Source organism: Mauremys mutica, chromosome 12 (genome assembly GCF_020497125.1).
Source record: "Mauremys mutica isolate MM-2020 ecotype Southern chromosome 12, ASM2049712v1, whole genome shotgun sequence".
Classification (NCBI taxonomy): Eukaryota; Metazoa; Chordata; order Testudines; family Geoemydidae; genus Mauremys; species Mauremys mutica.
This window is the reverse complement of record NC_059083.1, coordinates 77,102,009-77,124,379: the sequence shown is the minus strand read 5'-3', so window position 1 is coordinate 77,124,379 and position 22,371 is coordinate 77,102,009. Positions and strand designations below refer to the sequence as shown.

The following is a 22,371-nucleotide window of genomic DNA, read 5'->3' as shown; positions in this document are numbered from 1 at the left end:
AACCCATGAATCCTGCTGTCACCTTGACCCTCCTCTGCAATCTCATCTATCATCTTCGCTTGGTGGATCCTACAATGAGCTCCATGCAGATGTCCACTAGGAATCCATGGGACTCTGCATGAGCACAGGAGTGTAAACTCTTTGGGGCATGGGGCATGCATTGTGCCTGGCATATATGGAGTTTGGGGAAAATAATCATACATAGAATAGTCTGTCCATTTAGCCACTGAAGCTGAGCTGTAATTAGCATTCCTTTGGAAAGGGGATCTATTGATGTTATAAAACCATTGTCATGCATTTCCAGTAAGTGATATTGATGCCCTCTGCTTCTGAGCTTTAGGAAGAGGGCAGCTGTGGTGGTGGATTTAGTTGTTTGCAACGTGAACCAATGTTCCCTCATTCTGAAAAGGGAGATAGTCTTTACATTAGTGTGATGGCATCATTGCCGTTGCAAGCCAGTTTTTTCTCTTCCCTTTTCAGTGCCAGAGCCTTTTCAGACACCATCTGGAAAATGACCTGGTGAAAAGAATTACAGGAAGGAAAGCCCGTCGGCATGTGTTTGGGGCTATCAATGCTAACAAATTCAACCGGTTTGGGACACTCTGTTCACCTTTTCATGCACTAGCAACCCCGGTAAGCGTCCTTCCCTCCGGGTAGTTTTACATTAAATACAAACCAGCCTCCTAGTTGCCAAAGCCCATCCTGCCAATAGCCATTCCAACAGCATTTTCAGAATCAGCCAATCAATGACTCCTGGCGAACAAGCTGGCTGTTTTCATTATATTTTCCTTGTGGCTTTTCCTGTAAGGGTTAATATTTTCTCCATAAACTTCCCTACAAAAGGATTAAGTAAGTAAGTAAATCAGCTAGCAGTTTGTTAATGGGTTAACATCAACTTAAAACCCATAATCTGTAGCAGACTCGTGCTAACTACCTTTCTAACAACAGCGTAGAAAATTAAAATAGAAAGAATTTTAAAAATTTATTTTTTTATTTTATTTATTTTCTGTTTGTTTACTTCTTGGGAAATGAAAATGAATGGCATCACTTTCGCTTTTGTTTAGCATCACTTCCAGGCTGCTGTTTGCAAGCTAGGCCTGGGTGATATTGATTTCTTAACAATAATAGTTCACATTTTAATTTGTTTAAAAAAAATATCATGGGAACATTTTTCTTGATCCTTGCTTGGGTTACAAGCTTGCTTGTACAAAAATTAAATGTGGAGTCAAATTTGAGTTGGCTGCACTCCTTTCAAAGAGAATCTTCATTCCTTCAGAGATTTCTTAAAATACTTGTTTAACTTAGATACATTTTTTCATGTTTGAAATCTCTCTCTGTCTGGCCCCCATTATCATGCTATCTGAGCACCTCCTGATCTTTAATATATTTATGATATAATAACTATACTTTGCAAATATGAACAGTGTGTACATGCTAAGTGTTGTATAAATGTCAAGCAGTTAATCCACAAAACAACCCCCTGAGGCACACAGATAAATAATGTAGTTCCCAATTTTATGGATAGGAAAGTTGAAGCACAAAGAGGTTAAGTGATTTGCCCAAGGCCGCATAGTGAGTTAGCGACAGAGCAAATATTAGAAATCTTAGTTCCCAGCCAGGAGCTTCATCCCCCTAATACATTTGTATGTATTATAACAGAAATACTTGTCATTACAGCTATGAAATATGCATTTTTTGAAACACATGTATCACACCGTTTTTTGTCAGTACATGTGCAAGTCAGACGTAAAACCTGGCACCTAGAAATGCAATACCCCTTAGCCAGAATATTTAGAAATTCCTCTCTACAGTTATTAAAGGCCACACATTATCCTGACAGCATCAACACAGGCATAAATGGAGTTGCTAGGTTCTATGGGCCCTGGATTCCATTTACACTTGTAGGCGGAGGGAAGACTTTGTCCATGGCCAGGGAGAACATTACTTCTCACCCCAAATGCCCCTGTGTTTGAGATATACAGGTCTGAGGGTTCCAGATGTGGAGATGGTGAGGAGAGGAGCCATTTGGGCTCATCTATATTCATCCCTACAAAATGCACTGGAGGAATCTGGTTGTATCAACTTTTGTTGTTTCTCTCTGTTCTGTAGAGTCCCCAGAGAGGAAGGAGGGGTGTGTGTGTGTGTGTTTAATTGAATGAGTTTTAAAAATACACCACATACAATGTCACTGGGTGCTTGTACAGAGATTATTGGAACCACAGAAATAATTTCGCTAGTCTCTAACTAAATCCAGAGAGATTCAACCCTGAAATTGGCTGTAATTAGAGAACCACCTATCATCAGACCCTCAGACAAAATTCTGACACATACACGCCCATGCTAAAATGACGGACGCTATTGAAATGCATGCGACAGAATGTATTTCTCAAGGTTGGCCTGTGTGTTCATTATGCATTTTTATGAACTATTCTGTTTTAGGAGATGCAGAAATTAACTTTACCTCAAGACTTACCCATGACCCCTCGGATGCTAAGGCAGGGCATAGTCTGCAGCACTGAGACGGACTTACGGTCTTTACCATTAACCTTCCCAGACCTGGACGCCGAGAAGACAGAAGAGCCCAGCCTGAGTGAGAGAAAGAAGTCATCAGTCCACATGAAAACCCCTCTGCTTCCCCCATTAGTTAAACCTACCAGAGCTAGCCTCTCCCACAGTAAAAAGGCTAAAAGTTTCCAATTTCCCTCCCAGTTCCCACAGTAGCTGTCTCTATTAGCCTGGAATAGATGCTAAGTATTGGCACCTTCTGAAGGAGAATATCTGGATTCCACTTCTACAACAATATGCTTTGTCTTTTTTGTATTAGACCCTGGAGCATTGCTTTAAGCAATCCCTTTGACACCTAAATTCCTCTTTGATACACATATAAAGTAATTGCAAAAGAGTATTTTTGTACTTTGGTTTCAAAATGGTGAAATTTCTACATTGAATCATGAAAATAAAGCCACTAACATGGGATTTTGTGAGGGGCAAAAGGGAAACCATCTCTTCAACCTTTGACAGTCTTTGGAAGTTCAGCTCAGTTGTGGCTCAAATCTCTGTCCCTCCCAATTTTGAAAAACTCAAACTGCTGAGATCAAACCAAACCACTATCATTTGTGCATCTCAAGTGCCCCTTGAAGCCTGCTTTAGCTCTTGAAATGAGGTCTTGAATATAATGGGAGAAATCAAAGCCAGGCAAAGAAAGATTCAGCGTCACTTTATTTGCAGGGAATTCTTGCATTCTTTCATAATTCTCTCTGACAGTTACTATGTAGTTTAGAAGTTACTTGGTTAATTATATCTCCAATTAAGACTAAATATTGCCATATGAGCAAAAAAACTCCCTGTAGTTTATAAAATGTTGATACTTAGTTATCTAGTAAAATCATAGTATCTTCAACTATAATTATCCTATTATCTTCATGTCACAAATAACTATGTAATTGAGCAATAGCTGCAATGACGGAAGATGGTTATTTTCTCCTTACTATAAAAAAAAAAAGAAAAAAGTGGGGGAAGGTGAACAGCAGTTGAAAGCTGTTTGCAGACACTCAGTAAATCATAAGTGTGACCTTAGACACTGCAGTCTCGCTGTACAGTTTGCATCAGTAAGCTTTCCGGAGGCTGAAAGCAAACCAGAATAATATAAACAAAGCAGCATGACTCAAAGCACTATTCAAAAAGAGAACCTTTCTCTGGATGACGCAGCAGTCGCTTGGTTTAAAGGTGTTCATGACTGCATTCAGAGGGAGGGCCATCAGAGCATCGCAACTAGAGTCAAGTTAAAATCAGAATTTCCATCCTCGGCAAAATTCTGATATTTTGAAATTTGTTTTCAGCCTGAAAAAAATCAAAATATTAAAATTTTTCATGGACTTAAAAGTTGTGAAAAATCCCAGTTTGGAAAAGTTGCAAGTGAAGATCATAATGGGGGAGATAAGTCTGATCCAGGAGCCCAGCCCCTAGTTAACGACCAGTACGAAGCTCCTGAGCTACAACAGTCATGGAGCATTGCAGCACCTTAGGTAGCAGCAGGTTAATGTCGGACTATTTCATTTCAGTTTTCCCAATGGAAAATTGAAAAAATTGGGCAAACTTAACATTTTTCAACAGGTAATTTTGTGGAAACTGATTTTTCCATTGGAAAAAAAAAACATTTCAGTGGAAAATTCCTGACCAGCTCTGATACAAACCATGTGATGGGTGAGGCCTAATGATTACCCAACATGCAATTTGCCATTTTTCTTTAAAACTGCAATCTGGTGCCAGGCTGCTTCATTACAAAGTGGGATTGGTAAATGCAAATCAAGATTTATTCCAACCAAAGGCATCTTGATTCTGTAGCTCAAAGGAATGTAAGATATATTACCTACAATTCAAATATTCTTCTCAAAAACAGGATGCCAAGATACCAGCAGGCCAGGAATCTTAGGAACACTAGAAATGGACAGGTTAGATATATATGAGCGCTATCACAGCTAGTTCTCTCCAGATATGCAGAACTCATATATTTGTAGATGGACAGATCTTGGCATTAAAATTTAAGGCAGTGGTGTTTAACTATGTATAAGGCCGGAGGCAGAACTGGAAAAGTTATTTCAGTGAATCAGACTTCTTTAAAATGGTCTAAACTTTCCCGCAGAGTTTCTCATGTTGATGATGTTATGTAGAAAAAGAAGCCACTGGAGGAATTCAATCTTGCAGAGAGGAGAAATGTGATAAAGACCAACTGCCTATAAATGAGCCTATAAGAACTTGTTGCAAACTGCAGAGATTTCATTTACCCAGCAAGTAAGTTTGAGTTTCATAAAGCATGAGTAGGCTCTGTGGATCAGTCACTGAAATCAGATGGCAATTTTACTGTGCTGTCTTAAAAACACCTCCATCTCAAGTGGGACAGGAAGTTCATGGGGGTGTTGAGGTTAGTGGTTTCAGAAAAGAAGCAGAAAGCCCCCAATTAGCAATTCCAAAGTATTTTTGTCTTGCAAAAACCTTGAGGCAGTTTGGGAGGAATGCGGGTGGGGAGGAAGACGCTTTAGGTCATTTGCTAGGGGAATCTTGGTTTGCGAGTAACCCCAAACAACCCCTCGTGTAGCAATGAAGAGCCACATATGCATTGTACAGCACTGTACAGGGAATGAATTGATCCAGGGGGTTAGGCAGGCAGAGAGCTGTATACTTCCAGCCATTATGCAGGGAATAAAAATAAATGTCCACCAGGAAACTGCATATACTTGTCTCCTCACGCAAACTCCCACACGATAGCCGTGCACGGCAGAGCCTGAAAGGCAGCTAACCATACAGATCCACCGAGAAGATCATGGGAGCAGATGCATGTAGCCTTCAGAAAAATTAAAAGGGAGCCAGCTGGTGAAAGTGCACAAGAATTAGCCACTGAGATAATCCTTAGAAGAGCTGCACTCAAGAAAATGATCAGCATTTGTTTTCCACGAGCCACTTTTCCTCCCACATTCAAAGGACACCTTGAATATGACTTGGGGGTTCTGTAAGCCACAAAAAGAAATGATTGAATCAGCATGCAATTCCTAACAGGAAAACGATGGTGAGCTAATAGAAACAGGCAATTTACACACTTTGCAGAAACAGCTAGGGCTTCTCTAGATGCCAGTTAAACTTGTTCTCTGACCAGTTTTCATAGAAAGATTAGATGTTTATATGAATAAGAACAGCCTCGACCGTTGCACTAGCTGGGCTGCAAATTACAAGGGCTTTCAAGCCTCATGCTTCAGAGGATACACTGAAGACCACTGAGGTCAGGAAGAAATGTTCCCTGCAGAGTGGCATTGCACAGGGTGGGTGAATGAGTCCATTTCAATACCACCCATGTGTGTGACACAAGTGGAATTACAGGGGAAGGGATGGCATGAAAGATCCCCAGCAAAATCTCACATAACATGGGGATGGGGGAGATCATCAGTGACATATTGTGATATGCAATTATATGAGCCGTAGTGAATTAGTGTGAGTTTGTATTCTTAAATGGAAACATTCATTGCACACTGACTTATGCTACCAGACCCTAAGATTAAGATTCAGATTCACGAGCTAAGCCATGCTCCTCTTTTAAAAGTAACTCAAATTACTATAATTTTCTACCTATCTCCTATGATGCTGTACCTAGCTATACTGAAATTCCCCTGTGGGACTTTAATGAATAGCTTAGCCTGGGATATAATTTACTAAGATTTCAATGATGCTCCCTGCATATCAACAAGATCTATTTCTGCTGCAGCTACTTGTGCTGAAGGTGGTATTACATCCCTCCTTACATTAGACTAGAAAAGCCTTTTATGGCGGTATCTCAGCAATGCAGGGTATTCTGCTTGGGTGTCTATTTTTGCAAAGCTCGCACAGACTGCAACTGCCTTGAGGAGATGGATGCAGACCAGGTGGGAAATGTTTTACAATTCTTGAGGTTATAAGTGAAGTGCCAATGCTTCAATTCCGTGCCCACAAGCCCTGAACAGACTGCGTGCTTAGCCAGACGTAGCCAGGTCTCCCCAGCACCAGAAACCTCAAAAGCAAACTACGCTGAGTTGGAAATATAACAGAATTCGCCTCTTTGGTGCTATTTTAACTCTTGTATTTCCACACCCAGTTCCCACTGAAATGTGTGAGATGGAACCAAAACCTCCAAAAGTGGGTCAGCGTTTTGGGCGAAAGTTCATGTCAGGTCGTCCTGTCACCAGATTGGGTGCCCACAGCCCTTACTCTCCGTATTGCCAAAGATAAACACAGCCCGAGCTTTTCTCTTCTCGCAGAATATTTAAGATAAATATAAAGAAAATGCTGCTTTATTCACCATGCACCATGCCACCGATCCTGCCCACGGTGCGTGGAAGAGTTCATTGCAAGAGAACAAGGATGGTCTTGAGACTAAAGCACACAAGGAGATCTGAGCTCTAGCCCCCAGGTCTGCCGCAGACTTTCTATGTGACCCTAGGGTAAGTCACTTAATCTTTCTGTGTCTCAGTTCCACATCTGTACGATGAGAATAGTCATACTTCCTATGCCTGGTCAAGCTCTTATGTGTTTGTACAGCTCCAAGCACAATAGAGCTCCAGTCTTGAGTGGGGGCCTGTTGGTGCCATTGAAATATACCAAGAAAATTAGCTGTTGTTCGTAAGAGATTTTGAGCTCCTCACTGGAAGGTGCTGTAGGAAGGTCACGTGTTGTGGCTTTTTGATTGCACAGCACTGAAGTGAGGTGTAGAGGAGTCACATATCAGTGCAGAGCCAGATACGTGCTCTTTACAGCATACAAGCTTGGACTTGGGGCACTAGCCAGGTTCCATCATTTAGCTGCTCTCTGCAGAAAAATGACCTCGCATGAATCATGTCATTTGAAAAGAAGCTTGTGAACAACAAAAGCCACATCCCTTTGCCCACGTACTTCACTTTGTTTTGTTTTGTTTCATCCTGCTCTGGCTTTTGACCTTTCTGCAACCACAGGGCCAAAGAACTCTCCAGGAAAACAATGAGAAAGCAGCACATAAAGCTTCGCTCTGGTTTCCTCTGCCTGGAACCGCATTCATTTCTTCCTCTTCTCTGCTGATGGACATGCTGCTGGGTTGGGTCTCGGGGGGCTACATTCCGTTTGACGCGCTGTTGATTTAAGAGAAAATTTAAGACTGCTCTGTCTTTTCTAGGCAATGGCAGTGATCCCTGCCAGGCCACTTTTCTGAGATGGATCCTTCGCTGTTGGCCAGCGTATAAAAGGTCAGAGCCGCTCTCATTTAATCTTGCTGTGGACTGTTTGTTTTGTCGGGTGTACTTTACTTTATAAGGGACCTTTTGGACTTTAGCTGTTCGTTAGCAGTGTGGGTCAGCCCACTCCAGCCTGTGCTTTGCTCGAACTACTTTTCTCCAGGGTTCTGGAGGAAGCTTGTTATTTGACTGTGCCACAACCTGAATCTTAATGCAGCTGTAAGAGATTCAGCCCTGGTCTGTGCTTGAACATTAGGTCCATTTAAATGTGTCAGTCAAGGGTGTGAAATATCCACACCCCTGAGCACCGTTATTAAGCTGACCTAAGTCCCCGGGTAGGTCGACAGACGAATTCTTCCATCAACCTAGCTACTGCCTCTCAGGGAGGTGAAGTACCTGCGCCCACAGGAGAATCCCTCCCATCAGCGTAGGCCGTGTCTACTCTAAAGTGCAGCTGTGGTGTTTTATGTGTAGACAAGCCCATAGACTGGTGGCCCCTAAACTTTTAAAGTCACAACCCCCTAACCCATAATGGCATCTGCCCCCAGGAGCCGCGGTCAGGAGCCAGGGCTGGGAGCGAGACCGGAGCCAAGATCATCTCTCAGCTAAAGTGCCTGTGTAGAGAATCAAGAAGCAGGGATGGAAATGGAAGGGAATAAGAATTTTCACAGACAGACATTTCAGATGGAGTTATGGCTTTAATCCTTTTAGTAGGTTGCACTAAAGGCATTAAAACCACAATTCTAGCTTTAATTGCCTGCCCCTCATCTGATCCAAAAACATGCTTGTATGGTTTTAGAGTATAGTGGTACATGCACCTTCCAAACTAATGCAAAGATGCAAAACATGCAGTTGGTGTGAGGCAGCCTGCTCCCGTTCAGTGAGTACAATATAGGTACTGTATCTCTTCCCTAGTTACTTTTCCACCTTGTTGATGTTAGGGGAAAGTAACTGCCTTTACCTGTCTTTTCAGTGTGTGCTGCTGCAGACCCAGGCACGTGGCATCCACTCTGGCATGCAAGGACTGTTACTCTCCTTTAACAGTGAGTTACCATGTTCAGAGTATTTCCTGTCTTTTTTTCGTGGCATCACACGTTCACACACAAGGTTAGTTACTGACAGCTCCACTTGCCAAAGGGAGAAAATATTTGTCAACAGCACCGGTGACATCCAACAAGGGAAGTAAACAAAAAGCACAGCAGAAAACAAGTTAAGGTCTGAATTCTTCAAGCCCTTTTGATGGCAGCAAAGTGAAAGGTACCCGTAGGCAGCTGTGGTGGATTTTGATTACACAGGTACATGACACTTGTGTACATGGGAAATTGACTGGGATAGCAGTTTCAGAATAAACCATTCTGCAATAACCATTCTGGAATAGCTCCCAGTATGTGCACTCTAGTCCAGAATAAAAGTTCCTTTTATTCCAGAATAGAGTGTCCACAGAGGGAGCTATTGCAAAGCAGCTATTGCAGAATGGCCTGCTGCAAGAATGACACTGGTCGGTTTCCCCAGGCAGGCAGGGTCAGTTAGGTCATGGCCCAAAGAGTGGGTTATTGTTGACTTTCTGCTAAAGTTAAGGTGACCCTGGCTTTCTGTGACCATGGCAGAGAAAAAGATTGAGTGTATGTGTGAGGAGGAGTGAATGTCCTCAATACACCTCACAAAACCACTGGAATCAGGGAGAAGCAGAGCATGCAGTGGCAGGCAGGGGGCATTTCCAGGGAAGGTTTGGAGGCAGGGGGACTTAACTCAACATTTGGGTGCCTTGCTCATGCCCTGAACCTCCTTTGGTAGAACCAGGCTGGATAGCAACCTTTGTTTGAAGTCCCAAAATGTTTAGTTCTGGACCCCAAAAATCTCCCTTCCCTGTGCCCACTGTCTAGGAAACAGGGCAGGTCTGACAATTCACCAACCGTGGTCATCTTGGCTGGCAGGGCCCAAGGGTGCTCTTCCATCTTCCATGAGAACACGCAAGTCCCCTTCCACCTTTCTGTGGCTGTTATGGTCGGCTTCCAGGCCTGCTCTCCATCTTACCTTTTCTGGAGCGTGACCAGTGGGCCCACCCTTCACCTCCATCCCCCTACGCCCATTTGCCATCTGTTGAGGGGCAGACACCTCACCGGCTATAATTGTGTGCAGTCCGGGTTACGGTCTCTCTTCTTGGTTCCAGTAATAACCTCTGAAGGGCTCCAAGGCCAATGTGTGTCAGACTGCGCTGGGCTATTCTCAGATAAGGAAAGGAAGTTCCCACTATCAACCAAGACCATCCATCATTACCTGGTTCGATAGGCTTGCTTTAGCTTGCTGCTAACATTTACAGACGTATACTGTGCATGGCTCTCACCAGGACAAGATGTGCAACCACAATAACAAACAACATCCATCACAGTCCAGTTCCCTCTCAGTAATTCAGAGCACTGTTCTTGCTCGCAGAGTGGAGTCAACCAGTGTGGCCCAGCATATATGGGACGCTTCCACATGACATGCTGTTGATTTTCTGCTGCTAAGATGCCGTTTGGCTCATACGGCTATACTGTGTGTTTCTAGTTTGGGCAGAGGTGTCTCGTTTGCTTTCAGAGCCACCAACAGAAGCAGCAAGAACAACCACCTGAAGTTCAGGGATCCTTGAGAAGGGCGTTGTGGTCCAGTGGATGGTGAGTAGGCTCAGAGAAGACTGCAATTCTATTCCCAGCACTGACACAAGACAAGGCCTTTCATCTTCTCCCTCTGTTAAATAATGCTCATCCTTTTAGTAAAGTGCTTTGAGATCCCTGTACAAGCCCTCTGCATTCTCATTAAGGAAATGATTGATATACAGGCTCTTATTAGGAGATTCTGAGCACTGCAAACTCCCAGTGACTTCAGTGGGAGTTTCTCTTGCCCACTTCCTCTAGGGATCAGGTTTATCGTCTAGTTACAAGGCTACATGTGCTCTCTACCCCACTGACGTTACCAGTTTCTTTTTACTACGGTGTCTCATAGCAACCCAAAATAATAATAATAAATAAATGGGGCTTCCCTTACTATTTAAAAGCAACTAAAAAAACCACTCTACAAACAATTAGCATTTTATCTTGTTAATGATTCTAAAGCCTTCCACTTGCATCCAAAAATAATTGCACTCAGCAAGAGTTGAGGAATATTTTTTTTTCTAATCATGGAACAGATGTTCCACTAAGATCGTAAGGTGGTTAACTACCAATAAAAGTAATTAACAAACTAAATACTGATTAAAGAAGTCGTATACTCAAACCAACGCCATTTTGAGAGAGAGAGAAGGCTGCCCTTATTCTGTCTTTAAAATACAAATAGATTTTTCCTTCCTCTTTTGCAAATGTTCTTGTAGCTAAAGGCTATTTTTTGCTATCTTCTAAGTCAGCTCTTCATAAATGTAATGCAAGTTGAGCCGGTCTCCAGCTTGGATATTAGGAAAATCTTTTTCACTAGGAGGGTGGTGAAACACTGGAATGGGTTCCCTAGGGAGGTGGTGGAATCTCCTTCCTTAGAGGTTTTTAAGGTCAGGCTTGACAAAGCCCTGGCTGGGATGATTTAGTTGGGGATTGGTCCTGCTTTAAGCAGGGGTTTGGACTAGATGACCTCCTGAGGTCCCTTCCAACCCTGGTATTCTATGATTCTAAGCCAAAGTGTTGCTTAAGAGGTCAATGTCATTTCCAATCCACCCCGTCAAACAAACGGATCTTCTCTCTTTCCCTTTGTAGATAGTGTGTACATGGCAGACAGAGACCAGAAAGTATGTCCACCAAACCCAGCAATAAGTGATTGCTCTTCATCTTCATTCATAAGTCATGATCTTCAAAGGCTCAGATGATAGACCTCAACTCATCAGGCGGTTTCTCTTTATAATACCAAGATCGTGTGCTGTTTTATAAATTCTAAGGGCTCTGTCGTTGCTGATGGGGGTTGTGAGGGATGGTGTGCTATCATGTGAACTCACATTACATTTTAAATGGGAGAATGGATGTATCGACTGCATGGTATTGAGCAAGTAGAACATCCCAAAAAATGTGCCTGGGCATCAACATCTTAATGGATCTTGGACAAGACTCATGCACTGAGTGTGGATTTCAGTGCGGCCATTCAGTCATGCCCTCGACACAGCCTCCATCAGAACTTTGGGGACCAGAATTGCTTGGTTTCAGAGCACAATCTAAGAGATTTGGGTGGAAGGATCAGGACCAGAGTGCAAGGTGAACAGATGCTAACAGAACACACAAAAATGAAAGCTGTATTCGATCCCTGCCTAAAACGATGTGCTGGGCTTTTTATCCTATCTTACTCGAGCTTTACAAGGCAAGTTTTTCCTGTGCAGTAAGGGAAGTTTACCACAGCTTGATTTCACTGATCATATTTATAATCTCTTGCTTTTTTAGCATGTGTTTTAATTAAATGTCAAGCACGCACACACAGATAACGAAACCAGAAATATCTGGTTTCCTCTGCCCCCAGTTTTCATCTCTGACAGTAAATGACTAACAAATAGCTGATTGTCCTATAATATAACCTGTTTAATTATTTAGTGTGGGGTTTGTTTGCTTATTTATTTATTTAGTGCTAGTGGAAAGTGCTAGATTGACAGCGACTGAATTCCTGTTTCTCCAGAGACGCAGGCAGAGCACAGACAAGGGAGAGTGGCAGTGCTGCCTAGTGATGGAGCAGGACTGGCCTTGAATGGGAGTCCAGAGACCTATGTTCTAAGCCTAGTTCCATCAGTGACGTGTTGTGTGATGTTGGACAAGTCACTTTTCTGCTCTGTGCCTCAGTTTCCCCATCTGTCAGAATGATAATGACCCATTTTTGTAAAGTGCTGTGAGCTCTATGAATGGACACTGCTATAAAAGCTAACCAACAGCAATACTGCAGCTTCTCCCACATACTGCTCTGATGATAGGCCTCAAATCCCCGTCCACCCAGCCCCCTGCCTCCATACTACTCTGGCATAAAAGGATGGCTTAGGCTCATCGGCCCAAGAAATCCTCAGTCTCTCTTCTGAGACAGGCAAGCAGGGTGCCAACTGGGTTGAATATGATGCTTTTTTGCGGGGAAGGGAGATGGGCACCTGTCCCCTAGGAACTGGACTGAGAACGTGGCATGTGACTGATTCATTCTAATGGCTGCAGTTTAGTTTAAATTAGTTTTGGGGATCCATCTTTTTGTTGTGTGGCTGTACAGTGGTCCATGACTTAGGCTCTTGCCCACTACTGCCATACAAATAATAATATTTCACGGCACACCTGTTAAAAGTACGGTGGGACTTTTTTTTTTTTTTTAAAAAGACACCTTCTTCACAGCAGCATCTGCTATTAAATCTTTGCAGAGAAGAGTGGCACATCTCTCAGTTTTGACTGTAGATTAACGAGGTTCTACCGCAATAATAATTTCCAGCAGTAAGGCGTGAGTGACAGAGCTATTCAATATCTATTCAACAGCATTATTTTTGAGGGCTCTTGACTAGATGAAATAGATGTCAGAATTCACTTTCTGATTAAAGAGCACTCAGGTAACTGGGTTTACCATGGGGACCGGAGGCCAGTGAAATGTTTAGAAAGGGGCAGGAGTTGTTATTTTCTATATAAATAGCCGTTTTGACGTGCTGGTACATTTTGTTTTCCCTTTGAAGGTTAGTTTCTTTAGAAAGATTTTACTGCTTGTTTCAGCAAAGCTGGTGTGCAGCCAATGGTGTTAAAACTGGACTGAAGATATATCAATTTGTAAAACACTCGGTTGGATGCGAAGGCCTGGCTCTGCTTGATTTTTTTTTAAATGCATTAAATTCAGTCCCTAGCTTCAAGAGGAGGATAAAGTTCCTACTCAAGGCACAACCTGGTTCTCTTAACACCCAGGAAAATCAGATGCAACAATCAGGGCTAATTTTTCTGATGTAATGGCCTCCCTTTGCCAGGGGTAATTTGAACCTGCAAAATTTGTGCCCACAAATTTGCATGCAGACAGTTATGCCAGACCTCTGCCTTTCTTTGCCCTTTGACTGTGGTTGCATGTGCAGGCAGAAGACATGGCAACACCTTGGGAAAACTGCAAAAGTCATGTGATTTCAGTGCAAAATTAAATAAACTATCCCAGGTTCTCCCATAACAAAGCCCAGTTCATTCAAAAGGTGTGTGGACATTAGCAAAGCCACTTGAACCCAGGGTGTGAGTTTTGCATTTGGGACAAAACACAGAAGCAGATGAATTTCATGTTTTGCTGCAAAAATTATGCACAGATCTCCCCCTGTCACTCGGGTACCGGCTGGCTATTCCCACGCCACAGCCCTTCTCTGGTCAGAGAGAGAGTTTGCAGTATGCCAGAGTTAAACGAGCAGCTCCTTCTAGGACTCTGGAGAGTGAAATGGGAATACAGGTTCTAGTCTCCTGTCAGATTTAAGACCTCTTCTTCAAGCAGGGCGACCAAGCCTGAGGAGCCAGCTAGCAAAACTAGAGGAAGGGGGGGGAAATCTGTTTATAACCCAGCATCAGATTGTCAGAACTCCAACACAATAAAAACAGGGTCACTTTTTAATAAAACCAGATGTCCGGCCTAGGCATTCTGAGCGTTACCCTGTGGAAACATTTATGGTGAGTCAGGTCGAAATCCAAAACAAAAATCCCCTTGTTCCATTCGCTGTGGCAGCTTGTGGGCACAGTGAGATTACACAGCTCCAGTGGACACTTTCAGCCCACCTGCCCATATAAGGACGGATCACACATTCACAGCTGCTATTTGTTTAGAGTCAAAATCCTGTCTCACTGCTCCCGAAGCATCCGCAACAGGGTCTTAGCCGGTGCCTTAGCCTGACCTCTCCTTCTGCTGATGTCAACACCAAAGAATAGGGTTTCGGTGCCCAGCCCAAATCTGGCTGTAGCAGCCAGATGGGCATCGATCCACCACATTCTGCCCATGTTTCCACAGCATAGACCAGTTCCAGCTGAGCTATTGACAGGAGAGTTGCACAGTACATCAGTCCTTGCTGCCTCTGGCAAGTCTGCCAACTACTACCAGTTTGGGTAGGCTTTGTGGCATAGAAATTTACTCCTAAAGACCAGCTTTCCTTGGATAACTATGATCTTGGGGAAGGGTGTCATTTTTTACCACTATAGTTATACTGGCACAACTGCTAGTGTGGATGTTTTTCCCCCTCCCATAGTGGGGGGAGGGGTAGCTCAGTGGTTTGAGCATTGGCCTGCTAAACTCAGGGTTGAGAGTTCAATCCTTGAGGGGACCACTTAGGGATCTGGGGCAAAAATCAGTACTTGGTCCTGCTAGTGAAGGCAGGGGGCTGGACTCAATGACCTTTTAAGGTCCCTTCCAGTTCTAGGAGATTGGTATATCTCCTATTATTATTATTAAATTATATAGGTAAGCACAAAAATACCAGTATTAATTAACTAATTAATAATACCTAGCTGCTACATAGTGCTTTTCAGCACTAGATCTGGAAGCACTTTAAAAAGGAGGTCAGTGTCATCATCCCCATTTTAGAGGTGGGGAAAACCAGGCACAAAGTGGTTGTATTGCTTTAAATATACAAGTATAGTTAGAATAGTACAAATCTAGTGTGTAGACAAACCCTTAGACTATCGAGCAACCATTTCAGGTTGATCCAAAAAAATTGAAATTTTTGGCAAATTGAAAAGACCAACAAAAATCATGACAGGTTGAATGAAACATTTTGTTTGACCTGGAACAAAATGTTTCATTTGGATTTTGAGCAATTTTTTACGTTTTACATTTTTCTTTAAAAAAAAAGTTGCTAAATAAAGTTATTTTGAACCCCAAAAAATCAATGTTTTGTTTGGAAAATGTCAGAATAAAATGTTTCAATATTTTCAGAGAGGTTTTTTTTTCCCAACTGAAATAATTTGGCAAAACTCGAGACAAATTTGTGCAATGTTTTGGTATCACCAAATCTGCATTTTTCTCTGAAAAAGGTTTCAGCCAAAAAATTTGCCCAGCTCCAGGAGTCACTTCCAGCCATTATCAACCTGGGATGAGTGGCAACTGGGGATGCATGCAGCTAAAACCCATAGTTTGTCTCCATCAGGAACAACAGAATTTGGTGTTTGGAAATCAAGCCTGCCCTTTCCAGGGGATCAAGTCACAGACATCTGAGGAGTCGCAGGGAATGCCCAAGTTATTAAGAAACAGGGGAAGTCCTAGTGATAGCTGTGTTTATTGGCTAATAGGTATTTTTATAGCAATGGCTACATCTGTAGAACCCGGAGAAGCCTGTAATTTAATGCTGCTTATATTATGCAAAATGATGTACCTCTCAGTAGAGCTTAAATATAGCCCACCAAAACATCATCTATTAACAGCAGAAAAAAGGGTAGCTCATCTCTTCCAGAGCACGTTGCCGCCTCCAGCTCTCCAAAAACTGTTGTCATTTCAAAGTGCGTGGCACAAGATATAGGACTCCTGCAAATCAAGAGAGTAGCGAAGAAATCAGGAAAGTGGCAGATGATCTGGCAGCATGCATATTTATTAATCCTCCAGTTACAAGGCACAGCTCTGAACACAGTCAGTTTTGCCATTCCACGTTCCCAGGCTTTGCAACCTCGGACCCAGACCTTTGACTATTCAACTTTGATCAGTGTAAATCATCTACGTGAGCAGGGTTAAAATAGACATGTAAATATATTGTTCCAGGCAAAAGGTTTTCTTTGCTTGAGGTCATCACACAGAGCCAGCTAATATAAGCCTCCCACTGCATGTACCTTTGAGCAATGCTTGTTAATGGAGGCAAATTTTCCTCCGCTTAAATCTAACCCCAAATACTAAGAGCCAGGGCCAGCTCCAGGCACCAGCCAAACAAACACGTGCTTGGGGCGGCACCTTGGGGCAGGGCAATGTTCAGGGTTTTGTGGTTTTTTTTAGTTGGGCCAGGCGGCGCTCGGGGAGCGGGGAAAGGGGGGCTTGGGCCGGGCGGCGCTCGGAGGGCTGGGGGCTTCGGCGGTGCGGCACTCGGGAGGGTTCAGCGGAGCTCGCGGTGGGGGTGTTATGGCGGGTCGGCGCTCTTTTTTTTTGCTTGGGGCGGCAAAAAAGTTAGAGCCGGCCCTGCTAAAGAGCGACCTGACTGTGCCGTGTTATGGTAATTAGTGCTGTGGTGCTAACCCCTAGCGTTCCGCTCTGCTGGCAAACGGATGCTTGGGTATGCTCTCAAAACTGCGCCCTATCACTTGTCCCATAACACGGTGTGCGGATGCTGCTCAACTCTCTCACAACCCCTCCAAAGAAGGAAGAAAATAAAGGAGAAGCGGGGAAGGGAAGTATTTTAAGCCCAATTCTGCTCCTGTTGTAAAGAATGGCTCGATTCCCTATGTCCTCATTGGGAAAACGATAGGGCCCTTATTGCTCATGAAAGATGCCTGATTGTCAGCCCTAGAAAACTGACTGTAGGGATAGTGCAGACAGCAGCAATGTGGCTGCAGTATAAATGTGCCAGTACAACTACTGGTGTAGCTTAGTCCAGTATGGGAAGGGAAATAAGCGCTACAGCACCTCACGGCGTCTACGCTAGAGGTTGGGCCAGTATAACAGTGTCTGTAAAAATCTCGCCTCTCTCTGACATAGTTATGCTGCCCCAAAACTGTGGGTAGACCAGGCCTTAAAGGGGAGAAAAGATCTCGCACGTCCACTCTGATTGCTCCGGGCACCCTGGCAAACAGTGAGGAGGAATGAGGAAGGAGCCGTGCCTCCTGCCCTCCCCGCGTTATCAGCAATCCCAGCGCCACGGATCTCAGTTTGCCGGGCGGTTTATAGGGCTGGATGTACGCTACTGAAAGCTTTAAGTACGAGGCTTTGGCTCACTCTCGTCGAAGAATGAGATGATTTTAGAAAGCCACACAACGAAGAGACACTCCTCGCTAATAAAGCCAGCCTGTTGCATTCCTTTTCTAGGTCAGTGGTAAAATGTGCTTTCCTCCCGGGAAGTGGTGGTGACGTGTGATTCTCTGGCCTTCTCTTTAAAGCAGGGCAGGTGATGAGAATGACCCTTTACCAAAGTGGTCAAAAAGGAGCAGCGGACACATCTGTGCTAAATCTGCTTTCCCCCTGGCTGCCAAATACCTTGGTTGGACGCTGTTGTTTAGTATCTGACGTCACAGGCGGAACCCACGCCAGCAGTTTTATTCCCTGGCCTCTAATTACAGTCTAAAAGGTCACTCCAAAGGAAGAATGGCAAAGAGGAGCCCAGCCCAACACTGAAGAGGAGTTTCAGGAACCTCCTGGGACGCTGAGCGCCTGTGCGAGCCAAGCTCCCCAAAGCCATCGGACTCACTCAAACCATGCTGAGAACACGAGGGGTGTGGCAGGAACTATTATGACAGTGGATGAAAACTTGGCTGCGTGCTCATTTGAATGAGAAAAGCATTGACAGCAGACACAAATCTACATCATAGGCCCAGGGAAACGGAATGAGCTGCATGCCGGGAAGGCCTTTGGCTATGCTTGGTCTGTCCCAGTCAGGTTTAAACTGCCTATGTTTTAAACCACTTTCTAACATATTTCCTCTGGTTTTTGCCAGTCCGTAGAGGCTTTCTCCTCCTGAATCAAGCCCATGATCGTCATTTTGGAGTTTTATTTTCCTCTGATGTGGAATATTTTCTTTTTTCAACAGTGTTACATTTTACCAGCTAGTGCCGCTGTTAGAACAAGGGGACTGGAAGTCAGGACTCCTAGGTTCTCTTGTCCGTGTGGCCTTGAGTGACTCACTTAGCCTCTCTGTGCCTCAATTTTCCCATCTGCACCTACTTCCCCAAGATGACGGGCGAGTTAATGGACTTGCTCCTGCTAAAATCAGGAGCAAAACTCCCCCTGACATCAGTGGCCGCAGGATAGGGTTCAGTGCTTTGAAGAGGGAAGGCTCTGTGTAAATGCTGTACGTCATTCTCAGGGTCAGTCCCACTCTCATGCCCGTCTCATGCCCCCAAGACTCCATCAGCTGCTTACTATGGCTGTGTCTGCGCCTCTCCCGGGCCACATCGCTGGCTGACCTGGAAAGCAAAGGGGCCAAGGAAACAACCCGGGTGGAAGAGCCGCTGACACTGGCAGGAAATGCAGCGATGACATTGACATTACTCATTCATTTTATAGTCCAAGATTCAGAAGAAGAATCAGGCTTTGATCCCCAAGGCTGTGCACTAAAACATCCTAATGAAACGCAGCAGACGACTCCAGCAAACAGCTTAGCCCATGGGGAAGGATGAGCGTGCTGAGTGGATTTCCTTCCTCTGTTTTGCACCAGCTCCAGGCAGGGATAAGAATTTTTCTGTAAGTGGAATAGCCTAAAATCACATTTGGAGCCAAATTTACTACTGGAGTAAGTGACCGCCACTCCCAGCTCTCAGTGTTTAAAGTGGTCAAATCTCCTCTGGCTTGTAGGCAGAGCTGGTGCAACCATTTAGGCGACCGCGCTAGGATTTGGTGGGCGCCATTTTCTTCGGCAGTGACCGCGGCGGCCGGATCTTTGGCTGCCCCGGTTGCCACCGGTATTTAGGCGGAGGGAGCACGGGGAAGGCCGCCTGCTGCAAGTAAGGGGGGGAGCGGCACGCAGGGGAACTCCCCGCCCCAACTCACCGCTGCTTCACTTCTCCCGCCTCCCAGGCCTGCAGCGCTTAAGCTGATTGGTGCCACAAGCCTGGGAGGCGGGAGAAGTGAGGCAGCGACAGTGTGCTCGGGGTGCTCGTGCTTGTGTGCGGAGCAGGGGTGAGCTGGGGTGGGGGGGTGCCTCAGGGCGGAGGGTGGGGGTGGGGAGCTGCCACAAGGGGAGCACCTCAGGGCGGAGGGGGGGAGCTGCCGGGGGGAGGCACCTCAGGGCGGGGGGGGGGGGGGGCCAGGGGGGGGTGCCTCAGGGTGGGGGCACGGGGGGGCACAAGATGGAAGTTTCGCCTAGGGCACGAAACATCCTTGCACTGGCCCTGCTTGTAGGGAAGTAAAATTCAAAGCCCTGCATGACTGCAAAGGGAAAAGGCATTGTGTAGGGGAAGGACATAGGGGGTTGACAGTGGAAGATAGAATCCACCCCTCAGTCTACAAACTGGGGGCAGAACATGTTGGAAAAGCAGTTCAGGTTCCTAGCAGTTTGTTTGGATGATTAAGCAGGGAGAGCTGATTTGGATGGTGGTTGTTAGATAGTTTATTGACCATAAAGTGTGTCCTGCTTAGATAGATTATGATCGTTAAACGGCAAATGCAGAACTGTGTCCCTTGATCTCCCGTTTATATTTGCTTTGTAATGCTGATGTGGTGGCCCTGAGGTTTTATCCCAGGTATGAATGATGCAGACAGATAGAAGAGGGATCGTTACAGTTTCTTTCTTCTTTTTACAAACGCAATAATCTACCGGCTCAGACCCGTGTAATTTTTATACCATTCCTAATAAAGAGGAAAAAGAAGAAAAATGGTGTGTTGGATGCATTTATTCCGGAAGCATTTGCATTTTGGCAAACATGAACCATCTCTGAGGAAGCTGATTTTTCAACCCATAGTGCATAAAATACTTCAAATTACATATTTATAGTTCCCAAATATTTTGTTTTGAGTTATGTATCTGGGGCGGGAGGAAAGGGTTTTTTTTTTACTATGACTTTAGCAATGACTTGCTAGTTGCTCTCTGAAATACCAAAGAGAGGCCATCTCAGCGCAAGACGTTATTTACAATGGCTTTAAAGCTGGTTAGAGACATTGTCTGAATGGGGATGTTTCCCCACAGCAGTTGTCTGTAGCAGGGGGAGCCTTTTTCTGTCTTGAAATAGAAATAAGGCCAATTAACTGCTAATTCTAAAGGATACTGGGATTTTTGTAAAAATCTGTCACTTTCCTATAAAATCAGACTTTCCAGTTTAATTTTAGGAACACGACCAGCCATTATGAGCACATCTAAACGGCAGGATGGTACGTACAGCTTCACTTGAAGACAAGGGGACCTAAGTGCATGCTTAAAGTTAAGCATGTGCTTAGGAGCTTTCCTAATTAGCTTCGCTTTCCACCCTGGGAGCCATGTCTTGCAGTCCTGGCAGTTACTTAAGCAAATCTCCCATTTTCTTCAGATCATGTTGAACTATTTTGTATAATGCAGCACATGAGAGAGAAGGGAAGGGCCTGATCCTGATTCCATTAAAGTCAATGGCAAATTTCCCACTAAGTTAGATAGCTGTAGGATTGGGTCAAGATATAGCAACACTGAAGCCAATGGGCAGTTTTGCCTGCGTAAGCTCTGTCGGATGTGCCCTGGCTTCCATTGAGTATGGTGTTACCGTTTGGCGTGGAACATAGAAGTGAAACACTTATAAGATAAACATTATTATAAGGTTTGCCCAACCCTTCCACCCTTATACACATGCTTTACTTTAAGCGTGTGAATGGCCATCCTGAAGCCAATAGGAATATTCATTTGCTTAAAGTTAAGCCGAGGTGTCTGCAGGAGTGGGGCCTTTGACAAGCTCATTGAAATTTAGCTAGAAACCAGCTTTTGTACATTCTACTGCCTGAACACAATGACCTCTACAGAGCCTGTATAACAGGGAAGGGGAAAGAATAGCAACCCCGTGAAATTCAGTGGAGACTTTGTTTCATGGATTTAATTTCCCCAGGACTTGCTTAGATACTATGGTGATGGGTGCTGTAAAAAACCTATAGCTAGGTAATGCCTGCTGGTTTTTTATGTTGCATTCATTTGCTAAGGCAATGCATATGCAGATGTATGCTAAACATATTGGTCTTCACAGCTTACCAGGCAAACAATGCTGAACAAAAGGCTTTGTTTGCAAAAATCCAGGTAAAGCTAGTATTATGCGTGCACTGTTGAAATGTTCTGAACAATAGCGTGAACAGTAATTTTGCGTTCCAGTGTTTTAGCGATTGGCAATATCTACATGGCAGAGGAAGCGCTGAGAGAGACTGCAGTGTGTGGGTTTACTCCAGCTTAATAGGGACTGAGATTTTTTGTTGTTGTTCATTTTTAATTAGACTAATTACAAAAATATGATCTCCACGTTGAGGATAAAAAAGATAAAGACGCGGCCCCAGCTAATGTTCTGCTGATGTAATTGTTTAGAATTAGTGCCGTGAAAGAGAAAAGATTTAACACTGGGCCCATGGAGAGATTAGTAATGGGGCAATAGCACCGAGAATTAAAAATGAATCCAGTGTTAACTCTGGTGTTTGGATGGCATTTAGTCACAAGTTGCTCCTTAGGTCAGAGTGAGTCAGTAAGTGCCTTTTAAATACCGTAAATCCTGGAGCCATGTTTTGCTGTTAAGACTCATTCAGGTTTTCTGGGATCCAGCTTGTCCTGGAATGGATTGATTAATCCCTTCTTTTTACAATACCTCTTGGGAATCGCAGAAACTTACAGCTGGCTTAGTATGAAATCAAAGTAGGGAAATAAGAAACTGGCAGAGGGGCTGATCTTGGGAGGTGGTGGTCCCCTCATCTTCTACTGATGTCAACAGACTCGGCATGACCAGAGCACTCTGAGTAGCCAATGATACTTGGACAGATTTGTACACTACAGGCTACTTCAGCTGCTGTTCTAGAGTTACCATCAGTCTGTTCTCTGCCTATGTGATTTCCTTTTAATTTGTCTAGGCTAGAGAAGCCTCCATAACGTACCCCTGACCCCATCATA

The 22,371-nt window shown here is 44.2% G+C and overlaps 1 protein-coding gene and 1 long non-coding RNA gene across 3 annotated transcripts in view; both read left to right on the top strand.

The window, feature by feature from the left end:
• Positions 1–3,329, top strand: part of LOC123346333 (WD repeat-containing protein on Y chromosome-like) — a 51,630-nt gene extending 48,301 nt beyond the window's left edge. Inside the window, exons 19-20 of the mRNA XM_044983666.1 lie at positions 481–633; positions 2,440–3,329. Coding sequence (XP_044839601.1) covers positions 481–633; positions 2,440–2,721 — 435 coding nt within the window. The 3' untranslated portion in view covers positions 2,722–3,329. The remainder of the gene's footprint in view (positions 1–480; positions 634–2,439) is intronic.
• A 3,392-nt stretch (positions 3,330–6,721) lies between these two features.
• LOC123345104 lies at positions 6,722–15,937 on the top strand. 2 transcript variants are annotated; one of them, XR_006572722.1, is made up of 5 exons: positions 6,722–6,965; positions 7,670–7,739; positions 8,701–8,770; positions 10,305–10,381; positions 11,447–15,937. It is a non-coding gene; the product is annotated as an uncharacterized LOC123345104 (long non-coding RNA). The 2 variants fall into 2 exon arrangements; XR_006572721.1 differs by lacking the exon at positions 6,722–6,965 and having other exon boundaries at positions 7,221–7,739.
• Positions 15,938–22,371: the final 6,434 nt, after the last annotated feature.